General features: G+C 51.7%; 4 protein-coding genes and 1 long non-coding RNA gene across 10 annotated transcripts; all 5 read right to left on the minus strand.

Annotated features, from left to right (window-relative positions):
• Positions 1–1,466: 1,466 nt before the first annotated feature.
• LOC147198850 (uncharacterized) lies at positions 1,467–2,183 on the minus strand. 2 transcript variants are annotated; one of them, XR_015102038.1, is made up of 3 exons: positions 2,034–2,183; positions 1,712–1,837; positions 1,467–1,624 (listed from the first exon to the last, which is right to left on the minus strand). It is a non-coding gene; the product is annotated as an uncharacterized LOC147198850 (long non-coding RNA). The 2 variants fall into 2 exon arrangements; XR_015102037.1 differs by having other exon boundaries at positions 1,467–1,627.
• A 763-nt stretch (positions 2,184–2,946) lies between these two features.
• LOC147198851 (uncharacterized) lies at positions 2,947–5,785 on the minus strand. Its single transcript, XM_086121963.1, has one exon. The coding sequence runs from the start codon at positions 5,655–5,657 to the stop codon at positions 3,348–3,350; it is 2,310 nt and encodes a 769-aa protein (XP_085978089.1). The 5' UTR covers positions 5,658–5,785; the 3' UTR covers positions 2,947–3,347.
• Positions 5,786–5,833: 48 nt separating this feature from the next.
• On the minus strand, positions 5,834–7,837 carry LOC147198852 (uncharacterized). Its single transcript, XM_086122403.1, has one exon. The coding sequence runs from the start codon at positions 7,807–7,809 to the stop codon at positions 6,169–6,171; it is 1,641 nt and encodes a 546-aa protein (XP_085978529.1). The 5' UTR covers positions 7,810–7,837; the 3' UTR covers positions 5,834–6,168.
• Positions 7,838–8,328: 491 nt separating this feature from the next.
• apmap (adipocyte plasma membrane associated protein) lies at positions 8,329–12,805 on the minus strand. Of its 3 annotated transcripts, none has more exons than XM_086121964.1 (10): positions 12,537–12,805; positions 12,208–12,420; positions 11,530–11,646; positions 10,638–10,753; positions 10,456–10,548; positions 9,860–9,976; positions 9,610–9,784; positions 9,401–9,535; positions 9,101–9,293; positions 8,329–9,016 (listed from the first exon to the last, which is right to left on the minus strand). In XM_086121964.1, exons 2-10 carry the CDS (start codon positions 12,309–12,311, stop codon positions 8,807–8,809), a joined length of 1,260 nt encoding a protein of 419 aa, XP_085978090.1. In that variant the 5' UTR covers positions 12,312–12,420; positions 12,537–12,805; the 3' UTR covers positions 8,329–8,806. The 3 variants fall into 3 exon arrangements, with proteins under 3 accessions (XP_085978090.1, XP_085978091.1, XP_085978092.1); XM_086121965.1 differs by having other exon boundaries at positions 12,263–12,420; positions 12,537–12,804; XM_086121966.1 differs by lacking the exon at positions 12,537–12,805 and having other exon boundaries at positions 11,530–11,677; positions 12,240–12,530.
• A 449-nt stretch (positions 12,806–13,254) lies between these two features.
• vsx1 (visual system homeobox 1 homolog, chx10-like) lies at positions 13,255–17,699 on the minus strand. Of its 3 annotated transcripts, none has more exons than XM_086122751.1 (5): positions 17,175–17,698; positions 16,987–17,062; positions 15,608–15,731; positions 15,307–15,487; positions 13,255–14,173 (listed from the first exon to the last, which is right to left on the minus strand). In XM_086122751.1, the coding sequence occupies exons 1-5, from the start codon at positions 17,575–17,577 to the stop codon at positions 13,896–13,898; spliced, it is 1,062 nt and encodes a 353-aa protein (XP_085978877.1). In that variant the 5' UTR covers positions 17,578–17,698; the 3' UTR covers positions 13,255–13,895. The 3 variants fall into 3 exon arrangements, with proteins under 3 accessions (XP_085978877.1, XP_085978876.1, XP_085978878.1); XM_086122750.1 differs by having other exon boundaries at positions 15,292–15,487; XM_086122752.1 differs by having other exon boundaries at positions 13,931–14,173; positions 15,598–15,731; positions 17,175–17,699.
• Between the last annotated feature and the right edge of the window lie 7,309 nt (positions 17,700–25,008).

The following is a 25,008-nucleotide window of genomic DNA, read 5'->3' on the forward strand; positions in this document are numbered from 1 at the left end:
CGTGCAAAACAAACATTTTTTTGGTCACGTGTGTTTTGATTCAAAGTCACATGATTGCCTGTCACGTTGCTCTCATAATATCCTTAATTAGACTGTCTCATCGGTACGGCAACACGCGTGAGCATGTTTGCTTTCTCGACAAATTTGCCTGAAGGGAACATGCGGTGCTGATTACGAAGTCGAGCATATTGGATAAGTTTTTTTGTTTTTTTTTTGCTAAGGTTCATACAGTTCACTGTGTGCATGTGCGTGCGTAGAGAGATCCCACAAGTCTCCCAGCATTGGAAAAATAATACACTCCATACATATGGTTCAGAAATGTCTTTCTTTTATATTTATAAATATAAGATAAAGTGATGGTATGGGCAGCAATGTGGGGCGATTTTTATTGGAGCTTATTTATATTTTGTTAATGGGATCTTAATGCTGATAAGTACCGTAAGATGTTGCAAGAAGAAATGAAATGAAGAAATTTCCATCCTTGTCATACGAGGATGGGAACTCCCCCCGTTTACTTTCAGCAGACGCAAGGAACGTAAAGCAAACACAAATTCGGATGTTCTTTGAAGTGTTCTGCACCCGTGGAGGACACGCGTCGAAATGAGATTTCCAACAAAATGGCAGTCGTAGAGCACATGACTGAACAGTCGATGTCAAGAACTAAAGCAAACGTTAGTTTTCCGACGTATGGAGACTTGTGGGACACAATTTTTTAAAAAAATGTATTGGATTAGAAAATTCCCATGGCTTACCACTCAACCAAAATGCCCCCCACCCCAAGTTCAGTCGGTCTCCAAGGTACCCAAAAATGAACTCTGCGTCAAATATTTGCCGCATGTTAGTGAATTGGACATGCGAGCATCTAGTGGAAGACCAGTGAATTGCGCCGCATGTCACTGTACGTTCGTTGGTTGTATGCACAAGTCAAAACACGGCAGTCATGGAATTCTCCAGTGGTTGCGCGCGTGCAACAAGACAGACTCAAAAATTTTTCACCTCCACGCAAAAGGCAAATAAATGTCAACGGAGCTCTCGTCTACACTTGAATGAGGACAGGACATTTTGTTTTGTTGTTGCGATTCCTTTTGCATGTTTGACGTGCGGCACTTTGTTTCAAGTGCGCTGGTTGTTTACGTTCTCTCTCGGAATCCAGATGAGATGTGGACGAGATACTTTTTGGGTGCCGTGACAGTGAAATGGTTGGAATTTTCTGCGGCGCAGCCGACGATCCCCCGCGGCGGGCTAAACGTTTAGCCAATTGCCGCTCTCGTACGCCGCGGCTAGGCGCCAAGTGCGGCTATCTTGAAGTTTGTGTGGCAGGTCGCGGACGGGGTCTGTCAACCCGAGCGCAAGCTGCGGCTGTCGGCGCCCCCAAAACAACTCAAGTAACAAGTTGACTTAGTTTTGGCTCTCCAAACATTTGTGTCATCATCCTTTCCAAAAAAAAAAAAAAGTGAGAGACAGAATGACGTCGCTGTTGCAGCGTGGTTTATTTCAGGTATTGACAGTTGTAGATGTTGGCTCGTCTTTTGTCCCTAGCGACGTGATTGTTTACCGCGGGGCAGCTCCACGAGGACCTTTGGACGCGTCTAGTCAAACAGTCCGCCCAGAGCTTTCGCAATTCCTGCTGCAAAAGGAAATTGAGACAAAGTTGGTCTTGCGAGGGCATCGGCGGGGCAAACGTTGCTTTGCCTTTGTGTTGACAACTCACCTCCTCCGCTCCCCTCATCCTTGCCAGCGACCATGGACAGGACATTGGACACGTCCAATCCTTTGTCCTCCTTGTCCTCTCCACCTCCCCCTCCGATCTTGTTTAAGACGTCCTCTGTCAAATCACCTGCAGAACAAGCAGACCTTGATTTCTTTCTGCACCAGTTGACTCCAATTGCTCATCAGCCCTGCACATGTTTCGTTAGGAAAAAAAAAATAAACCCCGAAAGGATCGGCGCCCTACATAAACACTTGGGTGCCACTCAAGTTTTAAACTTCAAGTTGTGTACGTGTCACATCAAAACACAAAACTATTCACTCACCCACTTTCTCTTTAACCACCTCGACGAGAACCTTTTGGCCCGTTTCGCCCTGAAGGAAATTCATATTGTCGACTGATGACGGGTGGGTGGAGGTAACTCGGTCTTATAGTCACAGGGGTATTTGGGCCAGCAGGTGACGCCCCGCCGAGGAATCGGGAGGGGCCCGGATGAGTCACAGGCCTAACCAGTGGAACAAGTTGGTGTGGCAACTAATGAGTCTTTCCTACGTTCTTCATTCTGCCTCCTTAATCTCTTTGAAGGACATCTCGTGAGAAGCAACGCGCCAAAGCTGACAATTATTCCTTTTCGCACCGATACGAAAGGTAAAAATACTGTCTGGGCTGCGACTCGCAGCTCCCGAGTTTCCTGAACGCAACTTATTTCTAGCTGCTCTGCCATTGGCTACTACCGAGCATCTTCCTGGCCTCCTATTGGCTAAGATGGACCTATGTATTTGTCGATGTGTGTGGATAGATAACGGCTAGATATGTGTCCTCGTCATTCGTCCCCCGAGCCTCGGGCCATGAGGCGTTCCGGTAGTTTTACGTCAAATGTGAATCACCCAGAAAAAGGTGTTCACCGGTCAGGACGATCGCTCACGATGCTGATGTTTGCCTTGGACATTTTCGAAGGATTAAAAACCGACAAAAGCAAACGTCCTCGAATCAGTTCTTGACAAAAAGGCCAAAAAACACTTCTGAGAGACAACATGAACTAAAGAGGGCAAAACGCGGATGAGGACGCAGTTCAAAGTTTTAAATGACCATCATTTTTATTCGTTTTGTTTTTTTACATTCTGCACAACTCTCATTTATCGTGCAGTAATCAAATTGCAACATGTATTTGTTACATATTTTGATGCACCTTTATGCTTCAGAAAACATTTTATGTCTGAATTTTGACGGGGCTTGGAACGGATCAGGGCATTTGCATGGAAAACGCGTCTCGACTTACAAAGTTTTCTAGTTAAGCACTTTCTTCCACAACCAACTAATTTCCTAAGTTAGAGGTACCAAGAAAAGACGAGTGTCTTGTCTTTTACCTTGTATCCCTTTGGGACAGTAAAATACACTTGAACTGAACACAGAAGACACACACGTGTGAACACAAACACCCACACCCACCCTCGACTGTGGTGTAAAAAAACAAAAGTATCATTCCTCTGTTGCTACGTAGAACAGAAACAAACGGCCATGGAGTTGAGCGCAAAAATATTTCGCACCCGTCCATCATGATTGCACGTTCCTTCTCAAATGCCAAGTGTCAGCTTTGGTTCCGTCGGATGACCACAATATTGTCCTCTTTTGTTTTTTTTTATACGCCGGCGCTCGACTCCGAAACCGTTTCATCGCGTGGCCGGATTTCCTTCCTGCTGCCGGAGGGCCGCGTACAGAAGGTCCGAAAGAAAGCCCCCCGGGCAGCACAAAGTAACTTTGGTGTCCTGTCCTTCGGTGCTTTTAGCGCTTCTAAGTTGAGCATCAGCAGCTTGAGGAGGGGGGTGTCGAAAGCCAGCTCGTCGGACAGAAGCGCTTCCGGCGGCCGGCGCGCGCAGGCGTCTCGCAGCAGCTCCTTGACCACGGCGTCCATCACCTTGTTGACGCTGTAAATGTCGGACTCGGTGATGGCGCACAAGCGCGGGTCCTGCAGCACCTTCTTGGACAGCCGCTGGATGATCGGCAGAGTGTCGCGGGAGAGAAGCGTCGCCTTGTGTTTTTTTTGCAGGTGCGTCAGGAGCTGCACGACGAGCACCGCCACCAGCGACGTGACCATCTCCTCCAGGACGGAGGCCGAGCGGGCCGGGGTCGCCTCCGAGGACAAGGTCTTGGGCTGCGAGGCCGCCGCGTCGGCGCCCAAACGCTTCTCCTGCGCCGAATGCGAGCGGAAGGGCGACGGCCAAGCGACGCGGACCACGCCGGAGGGCGGAGTCTTGGATCGGGCGCTGTCCGTCTCCGACGGCTTTGGGCTGTTCCCGGTTTCCGCGACGACCGTCTCCTCCCGCGCGGAAGGTAGGGACCCGTTGCGGAGGCGCGAGTTCGGCCTCTCGGGCCCGGCGTCGTTGGAGTCCCGCTCCTCCTTCGGTTGCGGGTGCACGCTTTCCGCGATGAGCGTGTCGATGTCCTTCAAGCAACCGTAGACCTCGTCGGCGTGGTTCTTCCTCGTCACCGGTTCCATCTTGAGCCAGAGGAGCAGTTGCTGGACAAACTTGGTGGCGGTGTCTTCCACGATCTTATGCAGAACCTGGATGTTCTCCGGTTTTTCCTCGTCCACCTCCAAGATGAGTGGCTCCGAGTAGCGCCTCCACACCGCGTCGGACTGGACCGTGGTGCGGTTGGCGGTCATGTAATGGTAGATTTTATCCGCCAGGTCGACCGAGAACTTGTCCGCTTCGTGCCGCAGCGCGTCCACGTCGATGGCGACGCCCCCGGGCGGCGGCGCCACCTTGTGGAACACGTCCTCCAGACCCGAGCGGATTCCCTGGAAGCTGAGCTCCTTATCGGCGTCCGCTGCCGGAGTCCCGCGTCGGGACGCCTCCTCTTCCTTACGCATGCGCATGCACCGACAGCGGACCTTCTGCAGTTCAAAGGTCAGCTCGTCAAACTTCTTTTGGCAAAAGTTCAAAAAGTGGCGCTTGCGAGACGATTCGTTGCTGCCGTTGGGCGACACGCAGGATTCGAAGAACTCGCAGAGTTGATCTTTGATCAGCCCCAGATTGAAATGAGGCGTGGAAGAGCGAAGGCGCCCGTCCTCCGACGGCTCGGCGTAGTGCAGGTCGTTGATGATGGTCGTCACGATCCCCGCCGCCGTTTTCTTCAGTTCGCCGCTGGCGCCGGGCGAGAGCGGCTCGTCCGCGCCGTCGGTCCATTTGCGGAGAATGTTCATCACCGCCTCCGTGGTTTCTTCCCGGTCGAAAGAACACACGTCGCCGCACTTGGACTCGCGGGGAGGTTCCCGCGCGCTCTTTTGGCGCCAGCACGGCCTGAAGCACTTGGCGTAGACGGCCAGCTTGCCCAGGTAAACCTTGAGCGCGCCGCAGGCCAGCAGCACCATCTTGGCCAGAACTTCGATCTTGGTGAAGGTTCCCGGGATGAAAATCAGCGGCACCAGTTGACTGTCGGGGCTGGTGGCCGCCGACAACGTGTGATTGACCCTCTTTGAGATCTCCCTCTTGAAGAGGGAGTCCAGCTTTTGCGAGCTCTTGCTCCGCTGCTCCGGCACGCTGAGCGCGGTGGCGAAGGCGCTGTTCAGTCCGCTGTCCACTTTCAGCTTCATTCTTTTCTTGTCGGCGCTCTGAATGTGCTGCTTAAACTCCGGGATGATGACTCGGATGGTGTCGGCGCAGAGTTTCTGCGTGATGTCCGTGCACATGTCCGCCAGGATGACCTGCGTGGCCGAGTCCACGGTCCCGGCGGCCAGCATGCTCCACTGCGCCGGCAGGATGCGTTCAAAGTATTTCTGCACCGTGGGGAGGATGACCTCCGCCTTGATGGAGTAGCTCTCCATCTCCATGGTTTTCCCCGTCGCCGACTCGTCCCTTCCCGAAGCGTCGGCGCGGCCGCTCTCGCTGCCGCGGGTGCTTTGACGCCTTTGTGACGTCACAAAGCTTGTCATCAGAGTAGACGACATCTGGCGGTTTTTGTGACCGCGCGGCGATGATGTCGCAAGGCTTTTAGACAATGCCAGCGCTTCATTATGTCATTGTGTGCGATGCATTCCAATGATCTGACGTCGCCGCTGTCGTCTTGGGAGAATCGCATGCGACTCCCAAACGTCCCGAGAGAGAGGGGGGGGGGGGGCCATAGTACGATTTCATGTACCCGCATACCGTGACATCATAATGGATTTTGCTTTTCTGATGAAACGGCAACATTTTTGCTCTTTTAACTCATTCAGTACCGGACAATTCTGGACCAAGTCCGAAAAGACGTTTAAAAACGTCTTTGGGAGTGAATGGGTTAACAGTTGCACATTTATGTCGCCTAGTTGACGCCGGCAGCTTGTCTTGGGGTCTCATCCGTTGCTCCCAAATGTTTGCACCGTTGTACATGTTAGGTTGCCTGTGCTAGTCTTTGCTGTCGAAGGAGGTGAATTTGAAACCATTGTCCGATTTTCTCCTTGCGGCCGTATTTCGGCTCCTCTAGCTCCATATTTCATCCAAGACGACAAACTCTTGCCCATGTTGGGGCCCCGGGGTCCCGGTGTTGATCTCCAGACTTGAGGGCCGGTGTGAGGATGCCCACGCGTACCGCTGGGAGTAACCCGGCTCGTCGGCGGGTTCCTCGTTGGCGGGCGGGGTCTTCGGCCGAGGTCCGTTCCTATCCAGGAGACACGCGACCGGAATTTTGGGCGGGATCAAGGTGCCGGCGATGAGCTCGTCGATGTCGTTCAAGCAACCGTAGACTTGATTGGTGTGGTTCCCCCGCGTCACCGGCTCCATCTTGAGCCAGAGGAGCAGTTGCTGGACAAACTTTGCCGCGCTGTCTTCCGCCATCGTTCGCAGAACTCGGAGATCCTCCGCGTTGGCCTCGTACACCTCCAAAAGGAGCGGCTCCGAGATGCGCCTCCACACCGCAGCCGACCGGATCGCGGTCCGATCGGCGGTCACGTAATGGCAGATTTTGTCGGCCAGCTCTCGGGAGAACTTGTCGGCTTTGTGTCGCAACGTGTCCACGTCCACGTTCGTATCCCCGGCCGGCAGCGCCACCTTGTGGAAGATGTCCTTCGCGCCCGGCCAGACTCCCCGGAAGCCGAGCTCGACGTCGGGCTCGGGGGTCCGCAGGGCGCTGCCGGGCAGACAAATGTCTTCTTCCCAGCGCATACGCATGCAGCGACAGCGGACCTTCTCCAGCTCAGAGGTCAACGTCTCGAAAGTCTTTTGGCAAAAGTTCCAAAAGTTGCGTTTGCGACAAGACTCGCCGTTGCTCGCATGCGACGTGCAGGATGCAAAGAACTCGCACAGTTGATCTTTGATCAGCCCCAGATTGAAATGAGGCGTCGATGAGCAACCGGGCTCCTCGTCCTCCGAGGAGTCCGGGTAGTGCAGGTCATTGATGATGGTCGTCACAATTTCAGCCGCTGTTTTCTTCAGTTCCCGATTTGTCCTGAGTGAAAGGGACTCGTCCTCGCTTTCGGTCCATTTGCGGAGGATGTTCACCGCCGCCTCCGTGGTTTCTTCCTGGTTGAAAATACACACGTTGTTCTTGGAGTCACAAGGGGGTTCCGGTCTTTTCTTTTGCCGACAACACGGTCGGAAACACTTGCTGTACGCGGCCATCTTGCCCAAATAAACCTTGAGGGCGCCGCAGGCCAGCAGCACCATCTTGGCCAGAACTTCGATCTTGGTGAAGGTTCCCGGGATGTAAATCAGCGGCACCAGCTGACTGTCGGCGCCGGTGGCCGCCGACAAAATGTGATTGACCCTTTGCGAGACCTCCCTCTTGAAGAGGGAGTCCAGCTTTTGGGAGCTCTTACTCGACTGCTCCTGGACGCCGAGTGCCAAGGCGAATGCCGCGCTCAGTCCGCCCTCCACTTTCAGCTTCATCCTTTTCTTGTCGGCGCTCTGAGTGCGGCTTTTAAACTCCGGGATGATGACTCGGATGGTGTCGGCGCAGAGTTTCTGCATGATATCCGTGCACATGTCCGCCAGGACGACCTGCGTGGCGGAGTCGATGGTCCCCGCCGCCAGCATGCTCCACCGCGCCGGCGGGATGCGCTCAAAATATTTCTGCACCGTCGGGAGGATGACCTCCGCCTTGATGGAGTAGCTCTCCATCTCCATCGTTGCGCTGCTCTTGACTTTTTCTCTTGCCAAAGCGTCGGCAGGCGCTCTCGCCGCGAGTGCTTTGACGCCTTTGTGATGTCATAAAGCTTCTTTTCGCCAGAGAAGACAACAACTCGCGCCCTTTGTGACCACGTGCAAAGTCTCCGCCGTGATGTCCGAACGGCGAGCTCAATTTCGTTAGTCGACTACGCGCCTGGGTCGCGCGGCGATGGCGCTTATGCCGCAACCTTGTTTAGCTCGCGGTCTATGTTGCGCAGGTCTCGGTCTAAATTTCGCTGTTAGAGAATGAGCTACAGCGAACCGGACGTAAACGTTAATTTTTGAAAACGAAAAGGCTCTCTCCCGTTATCAGACCGGAGCTTCGGGCATTCTTGGTATAATGTCCGGCTCCTCCCGTGACTTGACCGGAGCCGCTCAATTCCTCTGAGCGGCCGTCGTGCCGGGTTGTCATCAACAATAAGACCCGCAGGCCGCTAATGCTAATAGCAATGCAGACGAAAGAAATCGCATCAGTCGTGACTTTTCAAAGTCTGCGCACATTCTTTTGAATTTATTGTATTCGGCGCAAACTGAATACATCGTCTCTCAGCATTCACCTGGGTTCACTTTTTCTCTTGTTTGTTCACAGTTTGCTCTGGACGGGGACTCGCGTAGGTTTGATTGGACTGATATTTCAAACCCCCGTACAAGCCCCGCCCATCCACGACACATGTCCGAGAGCTGCTCTTGGTGTGCGGGCGGCATCGTCGTTGACTCCCGACGCGAACGGACAATTTTATACTGTACGTCGTTTTTCAACTTAAGCCCGACAGTCTTTTTAGATTCTCATAGCACATCAAGACAAAATGGAAGTGAGGAAATGAAAGAGGGAATGAAGGAAGGGCGAGTTTGACGGTGATGCAAAACTCCAAAGAGAGACTGTTGGGTCCATGACGAGATCCCAGGCGACAAATAATGGAGGGACTTGATTGACGCCTCGGTGTGGGCCACGCGATCACACGAGGCTCAGGTCCAGTTTGGCGAGATAAGGCGATCGGAAGGACCCCAGGTAAAGGCTCCCGTTGTGTTCGTGCGCCTCGCTCACGTATGCCGCAACCAGCCCGTCGGGGTCGTGGAAGCTCCGCGAGCAGATGCCGCCGTCGTGGAGCTCGGCCACCAGGCTGTAACGAGGGACCAACTTCATCATGGCGTTCTGGCTCAGGAGCTGGGGGAGGGTGGCGGAGGGGAAACGGTCACGCTTCAGATCTCGCCGGTCGGTCTGCATGGGGGTTGGTGTCGGGGGGTATACCTTGAAGAGTAACTTCTTGATCCAGGGTCTCTGCGACAGGAAGTCCAACATGGAAAATCCGGGGTTGGGGCGCACGGCGGACATAGCCACCCAGTAGCCGCCGCTGGAGCTGGGCCGGATGTTGTCGGGGAAACCAGGAAGGTTCTCCATGAACGTGTCCATGCCGCCCTTGTTCAGTCCCGCCACGTGGACCCTACCGCAAAGTCCCAGAGTTACTGGTACCCACCAGTTACTGGTGGCCAGAGGTGACTCCGGTCACGTGACTTGACTCCAGTCAGACTGAGTACTTGCCAATTTTACCTGCGTATTCGGGCCATGGTGGTCTCCACCACCAGGACGGACTCCTCGTCAGGAAGCAAGTGGATGCCGTTGGGGAATCGCAGGTTGTCCATGACCACGCTGACTTCTCCGCTCTCCGTGTCGAACTCCAACACCCTGACGGGAAGTAGAAGTCACCCGCGCCCTGCGACCGCCCCTCGCCAAAGCCCTTCCGCCGCGCTAGGCCATACCGTCCGTCAGCCGTGGCCTCCATGACCAGGTGGAGGTAATCTCGCCGCTGCCATCTGCTGCTAGAGGAGGTGAAGTACACCTTCTTGCCATCCTGTGTCACCGCCAGGTCATTGATGAACAGCAACTTCTTGCCGCCCACCTCCTGACCTCCCAACACCAACCGAACCGACTCACCTGGCATAAAAATAATAATCATTTTAAAAAGTGGCAACAAAGGCCTTGGTCATTTGACGGCAGAGTGGGTCTCACCTGTGCTGGGATTGACCTGGAAGATACCCAAGTAGGCGTCTGCAACAAATAAGGTCCCGTTGGGCCCCGTTCGGATGCCCAGGGGCCTCCCGCAGGTCACCTCATCCTCCGGGGACCCTGCACGCGCACACGCCAAGTCACAAGAAGCGCATCCTCGCAGCTCCCCCAACCCCTCACGCCCTCCCCTCTCTCTGAAACAGGGTGGAGTTAACCCTCTCATTCTGGTCTGAGTTAGCTCCCTTTTCAAAACGGAAAACTCAGAGTTTCCCTCATTTTGGGGTTAACAGAGTCGTGCTTTGTGAAAGGAACCCAAGCCATGCTGCGATGTCAACGTGTTTCCTCAAGAAACAGGAAGTGGTCCAACGCACTTGATGTGGAAAGACCCAACTGGAGACACGCTGACTGACTGACCGCTCCTCAACACAAACAGTACGCGTCCTCGGGGAAAATTTCCCAGTGTCATTTTTTTTGGGAAGGAGAACCACCTGTTTGGAGCTGATTTGTTGTCGTCATCATTGAAAACTAACAGCTGTGCTTTTCTTCCAAAGTAAGGACATTTGCGAGGCGGTTGATATCTTTGGGACGCTTTGCCTCACCACAGGGAGGTTTTCCCAATCTGGCCACCGTGTGAATCCTTCGACCAATCAGCTTCACGATCCTGCCGTCTGCCGTTCCGCTATAAAAAACATCTGCACAAACACTCGCACGCAGAGCAACGGCAAGCTGTTAGCCAGTAAGCTAGCTTCGCCTCCAATGTTGTCGTTTGCGGCGTTGGCACCTCCGATGTTGGCGACGGACTCGGGTCCGGCAATGGCGTCCTCGTAGAGTCTGCGAGCGAGACGCAGCTTGTGGTTGGCTTCCCAGCAGCCTGACATGGGCGGCGGCTCCTTCAGTCTGCGGGACGCACAGACGGCATCGTCGTCGGCCATTTTGAAGCACCGTCGGAACGCGTAGCCAGGAGGGGCTGCTCCCCGATAAGCTGGCGCGTCCTCTGTGTTTCTTGAAAAGTAACCAACGGCCAAGGAGCAATGATATCCCGTGTTGCATGATGACCATGGGGACCCTCGCTATCACAGAAAACTGGCTAGTCCATCAATTGGGTATGTCATAATGAAGAAAAGCGAATAAGTACACAATATGCCAGGAGAGGGAGTGACGTTGCAGTCAGCGAGGAACCTTGTTAGAGTGAGAGTTACTTCTTGATGCCAAGGAAGCGCGACTACTTTGCACGAGTTCACTTCTCGGGCTGCTTCGCGTTCAACTATGTGTTGGTTAGTCCTGCGGTCATTCGGACAGCTAAAATTGGAAGGATTCAGACAACCTGCGGGGTTTGTAAATGATGAATTTGAAGATCGATTAGTTGTCCGACTCACATTGCAAACACTCGTTTTATTTTGGAGGACTGGAATGCATTGGCGGCGTTGGCGTTTCACGCGAAAGGGAAAAAGATGAGTTGACATGCCAGCGTCAGGCCTTGCGACCGCGGTCACGGAAGAACCGCTGCGTGACTCTCCACGCACCGCCGGATGATAGTGCTTGGCGAGTGGGGAATGAGCCACTGATTGCCAGTGCAGTCATTAACCCATTCGCTGCATTGGCATTTCCAGTTTAGGAACTTTCCCGGTCCAGCGTGTATCAAAAGGGCCGTTGTGGTGACCACGTGGACTCACACGAGGACGTCGGGCTGGATGGGCGACTCCAGGATCAGGACGATGACGAGCAGGGGCAAAAGCAAGAAGCCGCCCACGGACAGCAGAGTCACGCGAAACACACGCCCGCTGTACGTCCTGGAACAGAAAGTGACATCGTGACCGCCAACTACACACAGGTGGGACGACGAGATGAGGGTGAGAGGCTGCGCAATGACGGAGACGCAAATGAAAATGTCAATGGCACATTAATCGTAGACTAACGACGGACACAAATGACTTCAGACTATGAAGCAAATATTTCAAAATTTAAATGAAAAACCTTTGATTATTTAATTACGCTTAATAATAGTAGCCGTAGTTTGAAGTAAGAAATTGCTGTATGCTCTCTCAAAACCTCCAGCAAAAAATTGTGTTAATTGGCCAAATATGGATGTAAAAAAGGGGGCAGGGAGGGTACCAATTATTATTATTTATGTCTCTCTGCTCATTTTGTTGTTCTACTTCTTCCTTTCATAACTTTGTTGCTGTGAATTGGGAATTTCTCCATTGCGAGACTAATAAAGGTTTTCTTATCTTATCTTATTTAATACCAAATAGGTGTTTGCCTTATAAATGTGACTGCTGTCAATGCCTCAGGGCACGTCACTGGGTGTTGTGTGTTGTGTTGACGTCACTCAGTCTCGTTGGTTGCGTTACGTGTGGTTGTGTGACGTCACGTGTTGTGCGGCGCGTCGTCGTGCAGTCGCCTGACCCGTTGCCCTTGCGCACGCGCTCGGCTTGGTGGTCGGTGATGACTTCATGTCGGTTTTGCCTCCGGAAGCGCAGGCCCGCCGTCTCGTTCATTCTGGAGCACTTTGGAGCTTCGGTGCCGGTTCGCTCGCGGTCAGCTTGTTTAGTCCTTGGCCGTTCCTCAAAATGAAAAAGGCAGAGTACGCTCTCGTCAAGTCGCCAATTCGATCTCCCAAAGAAGGACGGCGAAAATATTCTTCACGCGAGTCTTTTTGTAAATAGGAAATGCAACGCACTTGTCAACTTGCAACTCCCCCTTGCCGCCCGCTTCTGACCTATTTCCGTGACAGCAGCTCGAAATGCATCTTGGGATATTTAGCCAGTCAAATATGCAACCTTGCATCCTTGATTTAAGATTGCTAACAGGAACAACATCCGGGCATTTCATGCGTTCTTGCTTTATTCGGACTTTCGGTTTGGAACGGGACTGATGACGTTTCGCGAGATCGCAAGGACGGTTTAAATAGAACAAGAAAGGAAATGTGAGAATCGGCTTCTGTCCTCCCGAACAGATGTGATGTTGACAGCCACAGCACATAAGCTTTTCCATTGCTTCCGCTAATACTTCAAAATAAAACACAATTGGCAACACTTTAAAAAAAAAAATTTAAACTAGTTTTTTTTTTTTTTTTAATTGAAGGAACAAATATTCATCCGTTATGGAAGCTGCTTCTCCTCATGAGGGTTGTGGACGTGCTGGAGCCTTTCCCAGCCGTCGTTGGGGAGTAGGCGGTGTACACCCTGAATTGGACGAACAACCATATGTACTAACAGTAACACCTTTGGACAATTTAGACCGTTCAATAAAACTACGGTGAAAAAAAAAAAAATATATATATATATGTATGTATATATATATAGATATAGATCTATAGATAGATATATATCGCTTTCGCCCAACTCTACGTGAATGAATGAAAGAGTGATGAGATCAAATTGCCAAAGAAAACAAGATTCCAAAAATATTTGTGTTTTATTTTGCAGCTACTGCTGTCCCAGTAATAAAAACTTCCATCTTAAATATTAAAATCAAGCCATCATTTCGAGTAAACGCATGCTCGTAAGGAATGATCGCGATTCAACAAGTGGCAACTTTGACACATCGCTAGCATCACATTCGGGCTCAGAATTCTCACTTCGCTTCTTGCGATTAGCAACTCGCATTCGTTTGCCATTGTGCTCGAGGCTAATTATTTCACTTGTGTGCAAATGTTGCCTCATCTTTGTTGATGAGCTGCTGCCGCCGGATTGGCGGAGTTTGCGGTGGGTTGTCACGGTAACAGGATGGCATGACGGTGATGAGGTTGCGCCGCATGGTTGCTGTCACGGTGACAGAGGGTGTGCTCTATAGGGTGTCGCTATGGTGACAGGAAGCTTCGGGTGGTTGTTACGGTGACGGTTGACGTCACGAATGAGCTGTCGCCGCAGTTACAGGTTGTGGCGGTTGAGTTGTCGCCGTGGTAACGGGATGCACTGCTGCGCGGTTGTCATCACTGGCGGCGGGGGATGTCTCGGTTGGACGTCGCCCCGGTAACATGATGCGCCGTGCGGTGATCAGACTGTGCTCAGGTGGTTGTTGCAGCTGCACCGCAGCCTCAGCACGTCTGTTGGCTGCCCGCCTCGTCCTGCTGCTGCTGTTTGGAGGAGCTGGACAAATCCATGGCCTCCTCCTCCAGCTCTTCCTCTTCCTCCTCCTCCTCTTCCTCTTCTGTGTTCTCCTCATCTTCCTCCTGGCGCCCAACGGCCTCAGGCTCCGGCTCCCCGGAGTCGGGGGTGTGGCAGAAGGCATCAGAAGAATGCTTTGAGTCCAATCGGTCCGAACAGGACCCGGCCGTCTTTTTGGACGACATTTCCAGAGACTTCTTGTGCATTCCTGACAAGACAAGCACACCACAAGCTCCGTTGATTGATTTCCACTTCTTCATTCACTACGACAACAAGCAGCCAATACTTGACGCCATCTCACAATTTTATTTATTTATTTTTTTTTTGATTTTGAAGGATAAGATGACATTTGCGCAGGCAACGAGGAGTTCCACTCTGTCCACGTTTTGCTCAGCCTGTTGTCATGCAAAGGTTGAATTTGTTCCGTGACAACGCTTATGACTTGAAACACTTGCATCTCCAGTCAGCTTTCTCCATCGAAATGAGGAAAACGAATTCTCCGAATCCCTTTCGGCCTTCCACCCTCAAAATGGCAATTATTTTTCTTTCTTTTTTTTTTTTTTTAATAGCATGCCATATCATCAGCTATGAGCAAAACACGCAGCCATGACATTGGTCCCATGGTTAGCTTCAATTCACATGATGTGCTGTTCCTTGCAATGTGCGCGCCTTGGCCACTTGGGGGCAGAATAACACCAACGCGGCGATACAGGATATACTGAGCCGGTGGGGGACGTCGCAACTCCTCAGCAGTAGTCTTAATAGGTGTCGTTCTTGGCAGAGGATAAAGAAGAGCTGCATAATGTTGATTCTTTCTCGATTCGCGGGAGCCCACTTGGTGCACCTTGACTATCGCTGCGCTACAACTAGCAGTGCGACAACTTTTGGCAAAATGATCTGTTCAAATACTGCGTGTGTTTTTCTGTGGTCAAAATCACACAATTCCCACCCCCACTCTAAAAAGTCTCCCTTCTCTCTGGAAGCTTGTTGCCTTGTCCTTTGGTCAAAGTCGGCCTTCCAGCCACAGTCAGCATTTTCACACATCGTCATTTTTGACAAACCTCATCATGCAAATTCAACTCGGGGGGGGTTGCCTTTGCAATCTCTGCCTCTTGCACAGGGATATCGAGTGTGAGGTACACTCCTAACTGGTTGCCAGCCAATCGCAGGGCACACATAGACGAACAACCGTTGGCGATCGCACTCAAACCAGCGGACAATCGAAAGCGTCCAATAAAGCGAAATAAAAAAAGGGAAGGAGGTTTTTGTGTGTGTAGAAGGCGTGTGTGGGTGGGTGCGCGTGTGGTGCGTGTGCGTGCCACTGACGTGCATGCGGCTCACCGAGCAGCCAGGGGGCGCAGGATCCCATCATGCCGTTCTTGGCCGAGTTGAGGATGGACTCTGGGAGCGGGATGGAGTGGCGCACCATGGCCCCGTAGAGGCCGTACTCCGCCATCACGCTGCTGCGGCCCCAGCACTTCTCGCGCTTGCGCCACTTGGCACGCCGGTTCTGGAACCACACCTGCCAGGGCGCAAGATCAACCGCGAGGTCACAACACAGATGTCGACCGTTTGTCCGGCTGATGTGAGAGGTTGACGTTTTCTTGAACGTGCGATATTTGTGAATCGTACGCGGCGTCACCTGGATGCGGTCCTCGGGCAGCTCCGTCTTGACGGCGAGCATCTCTCGAGCGTAGACGTCCGGGTAGTGGGCCTCGTGGAAGGCTTTCTCCAGTTCCTCCAGCTGGTGGGACGTGAACACGGTCCTGGGGAAGCGGGCGAGTCGCAACGTTTGGGACGGCCGAAGAGAAGCCGGCTGAAGAAGCCGTCCTTCGCTAGCGCTAGCCCGCGCCCACGCCATCTTTGCGTGTTCCCAAGACCCCGAAAAGTTGCCTCGGACGCTTTCTCAAGGAAGCTCAGATGATAATGCAACCGTAACGAACGCTGTAAGCATTCTGTCCCAACCACCTAAAACGGATCCAGTCCCTTTTGAGCCCGAAATTCATCCGGTGTGACCGTCCACATTTTGCTGTGTTGCTTTGCAATCAAACAAAGACGCGCTCCGATAGAAATGAGGCAGTCGTCCGGAAAAGTCTCACCCGATGACAAACGTGCTCTACGGAAGCCAACGCAGGGGATGCCGGAAAAGCCGTTCTGCTCTTTCTCCACTCGACACTCTCATTTGATTCCTGCTAGCGAGCTAAGCTAAGCTAGCGAGCTAAACTATGCTAAGCTTGCTTGGAAAGAGAGTGGCGTTCGTCAAAAGTCGGCCGCACCTTGGAAACGAATCCTTTTGAAACGATTTCAAACGGAACATTTCATCCCCAAGGGCCAACTTGCCGCCCCGCAGACGAATGCCGTTGGATTGTCGGGATAGAAATCAACGGAACTGAATGATTGCATCCTTAGTTGAAAAGAAACAATTCCGGAGACGACGGTTGTTGAGTGACGCGCATACACGAGCTCTTCTACTGCCCGTCTCTCTCTCTCTCTCACTAGTTAAGTCGAGTTTTTTCGGGCAAGTGTCGCCGTTTGAAATATTTCTGCAATTTTGCCTTGTGGATTTCTTGGGGTTCCAAATTGGCGGATATTTCAAAGTGTAACGTGTCAGCCGATGGGACAAGAACTTCCCTAAGGAGCTCCGGCAGGTTGTGAGAAAGTTGACATGTTTCAGTCAACCCTGCCGCGTTTTTCTTCCTTGATTGGTTTCCACTTCCAAGCTGCTCATTTGTCATCACTCACACCCAACTCTATTTGCACACTTGACTCATTTTTTTTTTTTGCTTTCTTGCATTCTTTGGATCTCTTCTTAAAGCGCATTCGTACCACGAGAACTCATCGGGGAAAGCTTCGTTTCTGGATTTATGAACGGCAACGAGTTCTTTTGATAATTGCTGAACTTTGAACTGTGTCGCAAATGAACTTTCCCAACACCGTCGCGGACGCTTGAGCAGCTCAAGAACGACCTCGTCATCCGCGCAGTGAACGTAGACGCAAGACCAGTAAAAGTTCGGTGGTCACCTGTGGCGCCGCTTCTTCCTCTTCTGAGAAGACGAACAACTTTTGGACTCGTTGTGGTCGGACTGAACCTCCTCATCTGACAACAGAGCAAGCCACAAAACCGCCAACCGTCAAACCGCAACCGCGACAATAAGGAGACCAAAGAGCGACGTGCGGGAAAAGCGGTCTGGCGGTCACTCGGGGCGTACCGGAGAAGGCATCCCTGTGGGGGTCGGCGCCGTGCATGAAGTGGCCGTCGGGTCTCTGCAGGAGGGGCAGGTGGCCCGGCAGGAAGCAAGGGGGTCCTCCGGCCGAGCCGGGCGGCTGCTGGGCCGCCAGACCGCACAGGAAACCCAGACCCAGGGGGAGGGACGCTCCCGGGAAGGAGAAGGCGCCCCCCAGACTCTGGCCCAGACCTCCGCCGCCGCCCCCGCCGCCCCCGCCGCCCTGAGGCTCGCCTCCTCCGGATGACGCCGACGTGGACTCCAGGCCCAGCAGGTCCGTGATGGCGAAGCCTTTGGACCGGAACCCCGAACTGTGAAGACGGGGCTTGTCGGGAAAGGCCGGAGATGACAACTTGACTTTGGACTTGTCCTGCATCACTTCCGACATTGCCCAAAAAGTTGCCAAAGACTTGCCGAAGAGCGCCGAAGAGCACCAAAGAGCGCCGAAGTGCGCCGGGGCCAAGGTGATGACGACAAAGACAGAGCTGGACCGATCGGGACCCGCCCGCCTAACACGCCCCATTTATGGGCCTCCGGGCGTGTGGCGGATCAGGCCAGCGGCCAATGGGAGGCCAGCTGGCCACGGGGAGGGCGGGGGGTTTGTGGCGGGTGGGGGGCCTGATGTCTCGTGTCAATCCGGGAGGATTAATTGCACCAATTTGAATTTTTCAATCCGATCAGGATTATTTGTGCTGCTGCTGCTGCTGCTGCTGCTGCTGCTTGCCACTCACTAAGACTTTTCCATTTTCATCCAGCCACCCCCCCCCCCCCCCCACACAAAACTGCTACTTTTATTACGGGTCATCCTTTTTATACATCCCACTTCCTACTGGAAGTATCGTCGAGTACATTAATCGCCGTGATACACAAACATGTGTGGCGTCGCGGGTAGAATGACATCATGAATGCAAGCGTAGCAGTCATGTACTTTTTGCTCAGCGTCATTATGACGAGCCCACAAACAAAACAACAAAAAAGTGACAACTACAATTTGAACATCAATATTCAAGCCGATGAGCAAAGTGCAATTTGAGTTGCGCTCCAATAACGTTTTGCCAGGTTGAATTTGCACAACGGCACACAGTAAGCGTCATTTCACCCCTCCCCCCCCCCCCAAAAAAAAAAAGCTACCGTCAACCACGACATTTTGAACAGCAATACCAAACCAAAGACTTCTCCCAACATGTACTCGAGATGATATGAAATGCCAGAATTAACAATCATCGTGTGAGCAAAAATCATTTTGTCGTCCTCCCGCATACATTCAAACTTCTGACGAGAGGCGGCACTTGCGGTCAGCCGCGCGCCGGTGTGTGTGTGTGTGTGTGTGTGTCGTGCGCTAGCGAGCCGCTTTCGACTTGACCGCCTTCCACTGACAGGGAAAAAAAAAAAAAAAAAAGCAAAAAGAGATTAAAGCAAAAATAAAAACAAGCTTCATTTTGCTTTAATTATCTCATAAGAAGATTGACTCTAATTGCTTTTTAAAACCATTCATATACACGCGCGCACATGCACGGGATTAAAGCAGGTCATTTGGCATACACACAAGTCTGGATTGGAGTCGGGAAAGTTCTGGTTGTTGTTGTCTTTTTTTTTTTTTTTTTTTTGGACTTGCGCTCAAAACCAGCAGGGAGCAGGTCTGACCGATCGTTGCTTCGGAGCAACAGAAATGTGCTCAGATTTGATTATGTGGACCGGATTCGATCAAAAGAGCATCCCAGCTCGTTCACGACGTTGCAGCTCAGGTTCTGACCGCAACAGAGAGATCGGAGCCTTAATGCTCCAGTTCGAAAGGCTCCACCGTGGCGCAAGCTTTTCGGGAGGCTTTTTGACTTGTCGTTCCGTTTTTGCTCCCCGCTGCCCGGATGACCTTTGACTCGGTTTTAGTGTCGTCTGTCGTCTTTGACTTTTGAGCAGCACTTGGGCGCAAGATTCAAATGGGAGTGGTGGAAGACATCCACGACTCCAAGTCCTTCCTTTGCTTTCTTCTTCCATGACGATTCGGTCAATATGAAAAAAAAAAGTCTTTTTTTTTTTTGGGGGGTTCTATTTGACTTGGGTGCTGCCTTTCTGTCATCTTCTCTCCGCTCTCGTCTTTTCTCTTGTTGTGATGTGCAATCATCGTGTGAGCACCCTAACCAAGGAACCCGGCGTGACCTTTCGCGTGAAAATGCGCTCCGTGTTGTTGACGCTCGTGTCACCGTCGTCATAATAAGAACAATAAATCGCAATGTTGACGTGCGGGATTACGAGCGCTATTTGAAGAAGAGAACGACGATGAAGCAGATTGATGTAATAATCTTCAGATTAAAGCTTTGATTTCATCTTTTCATCCGGGCAACCTTTGGCCTCGGGGGCGGCCGTATTTGTCTACCTGCTGCAGAGACGACACGTTTGGATCACGTTTCGGATCCGATCGATTGCTGCCAAACGGCAAGAATTGATTGTCCCGTTATACCGACACCCATTTCACTTTTGACTTGTGCCTTCAAAGGTCAAAGTCTTTTTCAGCACTTTGTCCAGGTGCCTTCGTAACTGAACCAAAAGCCGCCCAAACTGTCCAAAATGAGCAAAGCCAACTGGAACGGCAAAAAGTTCCAGAGATTAACACGAGAAGCTCCACATTACAGCAGTTCACATATGTGTGTGAGTCTTCTTTTCAAATCTTCACTCTTTTGGAACATTTCGCCTTGTTTTGTTTTTTTTTTTGTGCACAGTATCATAGGAAAGCATTTCAGGGCCTTAGCCAGCAACCTTCAAAGGCAAAAGATGGCCACCGGTCCGCTTCTTGACCACGTCGGCGTCTCTGGCGAGTGGCATCTGTGGCGACAGGAGATTGTTAAGGGCGCGATTGGAGCTTTTGGACTTCTTTGGAGTTGATCTCATGCGGAGGGGGCGACGGCCCAGGCCCAGCTTGGCGAACGTTCTCCAGCCGATGGGGAGGCACCGCTGCAATGGCCGTGACGGGAAAAGTCATTGGCAAGTCTTGTGGTCGAGAATTTGAAAAGAAGCATCGGACTTGCATTTTGAATGAACTGTTCTTGCTCAAGACATGGCGGGCAGCAGACGGGTGGATTGTGTACATTGTGTACATCATGTGTCATTTTGTGTTACGTGTGTTGCTCCGCCGCTTTGTTGTCTACGGGAACAATTGAACAATTGTCTGGACACGCGTCTATGGAAGCCCCCCCCCCCCCCCGTCCCCCGCCCTCATAACACTCGCACGCGCTCGCGCGCACACACGCTCGCAGAGGCTGTCGGTGTCCCACTAATTATTCATAAATGCACATTTATGTAAATGAGCGCACACACTAGATTAACCTCATTCAGGAGGTAAACAAGTTTGAGCTTTGAAGGATTAAACTTTTTCAATTAAAGAGCGCGAGCCCGCCCCCTGGCCGCCTCATTTGCATACGCTTCTCTAATCTCCAGCGCAGACAAACGCCAACGGGCGTGCGCTAATGGGCGCTAATGGCTAATGAGCCACCTGGACTTGACCTGACCTCGGATTTTCTTGCTTTTTCTTTGACAATGTGCGCCGCCGCATCTTGCTAATTAGCATTATGCTAATTTCCCAACAGACACGAGCATCGGCGGCGGCAACAATACTCACTTCCTGTGGAAGGCAGGCAGGTGGCCAGAAAGTGGATTGGTTGCTTCTTGACTTTTTCCCCACCTGACCTTTTCACACTCGGGTCACAAAGTGGGTCAGCCGCAGTTCAAAGGTCAAAGCCGGAACTCTCCTTTCTGCCCACTTATTTAGAAAGTTAAAAATTCTGCAGCTCTCGGCGGTTGGTGTGCGGTGGCCTATCCGGCGGGATGCGCCCCGGACTGGTTGCCAGCTCCTGGTTGGGCACACAAAGACTGATCATAAACAAGAAGGCTTTCGCAGCTATCCAAAGTGGCACAGGAGGATGTTGTTTTTCGCCAAGGATAAAGAATATATGCCTGCGAGAGTGCTTACGTCGCCTGCGTACACGCCTCGGTGTGGCGAGCGCTGGTCGGGCCGTAACGCTGCTGCGGTTCATCAACCCGCAAGGCGACTGACCCTGCTTCACGTGGTTACGAAACAACGTTGAAAGGCAAAAAGAACAGAAGACATTTTGAAGTAGAAATACAAAAGGAGTCGACTAAAGGCCAAGCGCTGTGTGGTTGATCGAAGCCCAAAAGCTGTGATTGGAGGGTGCCGAAAAATCGGGTCGCTCGTATCTCAAGGCGGCGCCTCAACGTTTCAATGGCCGTTAAATCTGCAGGTGTGTTGCGGAGTCATTGGGCCGGGTTATCTGAGGACGTTCGCGGAAGGTTCAGCGAATTTGGCCCCGGCCCTCGGGAGTGCCGAGCTCGTCTTCCTTGTTGAGGGCGCCCGAAAGGTGAAATTGTGCTGCGAAAGAGGAAAAGGGTCTCTTCATGTTCTCTTGATCTCATTGTAGCCTGCAATCCAAGTTAGCAGGGATTATCTCCGTCAAAGGCATTAAGAGGCGGATAACTCCGCTTGCGGGCCGTTAATCTGGCAGCATGTTAATGAGTCTTGTCGTGGATTGCTTAAATTAAAAGCAAATATCAACAGTCATTTGGCGAAAGGAGGCCACGCGAACCCGCCCGCCCGACCGCCCACCCGCGCCTGTCCTCAATAATGGCGCATTAAGTGATTTGAGTGGCGGCTCGTGGCGCTAATCGCGTCGTCGTGGAGGCAAAAACAATAAAATTAACAAGTTATCAGGAAATGAAGGCCGATAAGACACCGCCATCTCAAATTAACCTCCGCGAGTGTGTGCGTGTTTGTGTGTGTGTGTGTGGGCGGGGGGGTTGAATAAAGGCGTCATATTTTGAGAAAAAAAGTTGCTCTTTTGAAATTTAACTTTAATATTCAGCGAGATACAGTACGTCGAGGTGACAGTTGTTATTTACAAACGATGAAGCTCAGCACATCCAACCAAAACATGCGGCACAAAAAACAAAACAAAAAGCAAGCTAACACCAATGCCAACAAAAGCAGCACAACGGAAAGCAGATCCGCTGGAGAAGCGAGTTAGAAAGCCGCCAAAAACCCAAAGAAAGCCCACCGAAAACGTGAACGGCCCGGGCCAAGAAATATGACGGGACTGGACAAGAGGAGGAACCATCTGGCGTCTTCCTGGTGTGGGCGCGTGCGGAGCTGCGGGCGGGGCTGAGCCGATTGTTTTCTATGAATTTGTTTTTCTAAGTCTTTGATTTTTGTCCTCGTAACCAGGCAATTTTGGGAGTTAGTTGGTGAAGACGTCCTTGGAAGCAACCCCTCCCCGCATCCCACCTGGGGGAGGCCCACCCCCGCCTTAGCGGCCGGAACCGTAACGTGAGTGATTCCGGTGATTAGCGTTAGCCGGCGACAATGCTAGCGTAGCGCTTGTACGTGTCGTTCACCGGCTTGCTGTGTAAACCCAGACAGGCTGAACCCTGGCGAACAAGAAGGTGAAACAAAGGCGGTGGCGCGGGGGGGGGGGGGGGGGGGGATGAAGTCCAACGCTAAGTTTGCTTTGATTTGATTAAAGTTGCAGCTAAATCAGCTTTGCCGCCCGCCACTTCAATCACCAAAGCAGATTTCACCAACAATCTCATCTGATTGGACAAATATGTTTTATGTCCATGCGGCGAAAACATGATTAAAGTCGCACGCCGGCACGCACACAATACAAGTTTGCTAATACTCGACAAGCTTGCCACAATCACACACTTAGTGTATCTTGATCTTTTGCGCGCGTGTCACATCACTACTAGCACGACAAAACACACACGGTCACACGGCGCGCTATCTGTCTTTCCATTTGAACCAGAGGTGGCCAAACTGAGCTCTGGTTGTGTGAATCAAATGAAGTTTTTTTTTGCTCATCCAAACATCAGGTCAGTCCAACTCAACCCGTCAACATCAAACTCAACGTAAGTCAACAGTCGACGTCACCGAAGCACACAAGAGGGAGCGTCGTTTTTGAGCGTGTTAGCAACGGCGCGGCGTGTAGCATCTAGCAAGCTAAGGAGGCGATTCTATTTTTCAGCAGGGGTTGCCCCCCTTTTTTTAGGAGGCGCCCCCTGAGCACCACCTCCAAATCCACAAGGTATTCCGCCGCCTCGCCTCAGTGTGTTTATGTCATCGGGCCATCAAATCTTTTCTGGAGGAAGGCCCGCTCTCTCTGCTGTCCAAATGCTAACAATTTAACACGCTAATGTCTTTTTCGAAGCCAAAGGGAAGGTAGGTTGGGATTTGAAAGAATTTCTCACAAAGAGCTGCTGATTGGTTGGGCCTCTTGACGAGGATGACGAGCAAATACAAGAACAAATCGTGGGATCGTTTCGTGCCGCGGTCAACAAGCTACTTTGAAGACGCTCGATAAGCAAAGCAAGCAAATAATCCTTCCCTGGAACGCGCTGCAGCCACAACATTCCAAGTGAATGATTATTTGCTCCCTCCCCCCCAAAAAAAAAAAAAAATAGATCATATCTTTTCCTCGTTGTGCAATGCATTTCAATAGAGGTTGATTTGCAAATCATTCTGTTTTGATTGACGTTTAGCGCCAACGTCCGCGCTTCAACGGAATTGGCTCGCCGCTGACCAGACTTGGGAGATTTCGAATACAGGACACCGTGTTTCCGTCACCGTCACACACTTTTCTTGATGATGGAAGATAAATGGATTTTAAAAAGCAGAGAAACGCAACATGCGCACGCGCGCGCGTGTGTGTGTGTGTGTGTGTGTTAAGCCTGTGGAAGAAGATTAACCGTGCTGATTGGTCCGACCAAAAATAACAATAATAGTAATGATAATAATCAAATAATAAGAATAATGGAGTTTAATCTGCGCTTTAGCGCTAATCCAGCCGCTGTCTTATTGTTGTGTTGCATGTTGTTTAATCCACTTAGTTTTGCTTTTGCAAAATCTCATTCTCTTTTCATTCCGTGTTGCCGGCGGCCGGCGTGGCGCCAATCCAATAACGCCGTCGGCGTCGTCGTCTTCAATTTCTCCAGTGCGCCGCTGTCTCGCGTGGCCTTCCGTGGCGCCCGCGCCTGTCCAAACTTTGTTGGTGATTGTTGCAAAAGTGCCGAGGACGACAAGTGTGGAGAGTCCAATTGTGTTGGCTTCAAATGTGCTTTGTGTGCGTGTGTAACACTCAGTTACTTCTTCTTCTTCTTGGAAAGTGCAAAAAGAGTGAGGGCTGTCTTCTAATAACAAGACTGCGTGTGTTTTTGCGTGAGTGTGTGAGCATATATATATATATGTATGTGTGTGTGTGTGTGCGCGCGCGCGTGCGCGTGTGTCCAGATGTCTTGTAATCCTGAAAGGCTCAAGATGAAAGTGGAATCTTCTCCAATTATGATCCACAGTCTCAATTATCCCCACAAATCCTTCCAATGATTCCCTAATAATCCGCCTGATGGGATCACATGACCTACTTACACAAGTCACATGATCAGCAGCCCTCTCTCTCGCTCGCTCGCTCTCTCTCTCCCTCTCTCTCTCTCTCTCTCTCACTCGCGCTAGAAGATGAAAGCTGCCCTTGCACTCAAACGCGTGTTGTGATGTTCCTGATCAGTTGTTTTCAACAAGAAGTCATGTGACCTGTTGCTTGCTCTGCTCCCATGCGGACGAGCTCCCGCGGCGGGAAACTCGTTTGTCGACTGTCTCCGAAAGACCAAGAGAAGCTAAGCTAACGCTACTAGTGACAGTACACAAGCTCCCCTAGTGCGGGCGCGCACCTGTCATGTTATTCTGACGGATTACTTCCCCGTTATCATATTAGTTATGATAATAGCCGCTGGGGGTGCGCGCGCACGTGCTTTTGTTGTGTAC

Source organism: Hippocampus guttulatus, chromosome 10 (genome assembly GCF_054856545.1).
Source record: "Hippocampus guttulatus isolate MCC_2025c chromosome 10, RoL_Hgut_1.0, whole genome shotgun sequence".
Classification (NCBI taxonomy): domain Eukaryota; kingdom Metazoa; phylum Chordata; class Actinopteri; order Syngnathiformes; family Syngnathidae; genus Hippocampus; species Hippocampus guttulatus.

Bases quoted from the DNA above. Each gene is read 5' to 3' on its own strand.
- LOC147198851 (XM_086121963.1), bottom strand. From the start codon at position 5,657: ATGTCGTCTACTCTGATGACAAGCTTTGTGACGTCACAAAGGCGTCAA.
- LOC147198852 (XM_086122403.1), bottom strand. From the start codon at position 7,809: ATGGAGATGGAGAGCTACTCCATCAAGGCGGAGGTCATCCTCCCGACG.
- apmap (XM_086121966.1), bottom strand. From the start codon at position 12,354: ATGAACGAGACGGCGGGCCTGCGCTTCCGGAGGCAAAACCGACATGAA. The intron at 10,549-10,637 runs GTGCCAACGCCG...GTGTTTGTGCAG, and splicing joins GTCCGTCGCCAACATCGGAG to ATGTTTTTTATAGCGGAACG. The intron at 9,294-9,400 runs GTAAAATTGGCA...ACTTTGCGGTAG, and splicing joins ACCATGGCCCGAATACGCAG to GGTCCACGTGGCGGGACTGA.
- vsx1 (XM_086122750.1), bottom strand. From the start codon at position 17,577: ATGTCGGAAGTGATGCAGGACAAGTCCAAAGTCAAGTTGTCATCTCCG. The intron at 15,732-16,986 runs GTGACCACCGAA...CCGCTTCCCCAG, and splicing joins AGGAAGAAGCGGCGCCACAG to GACCGTGTTCACGTCCCACC. The intron at 14,174-15,291 runs GTCAGTGGCACG...TTGTCTTGTCAG, and splicing joins GCTCGGTGAGCCGCATGCAC to GAATGCACAAGAAGTCTCTG.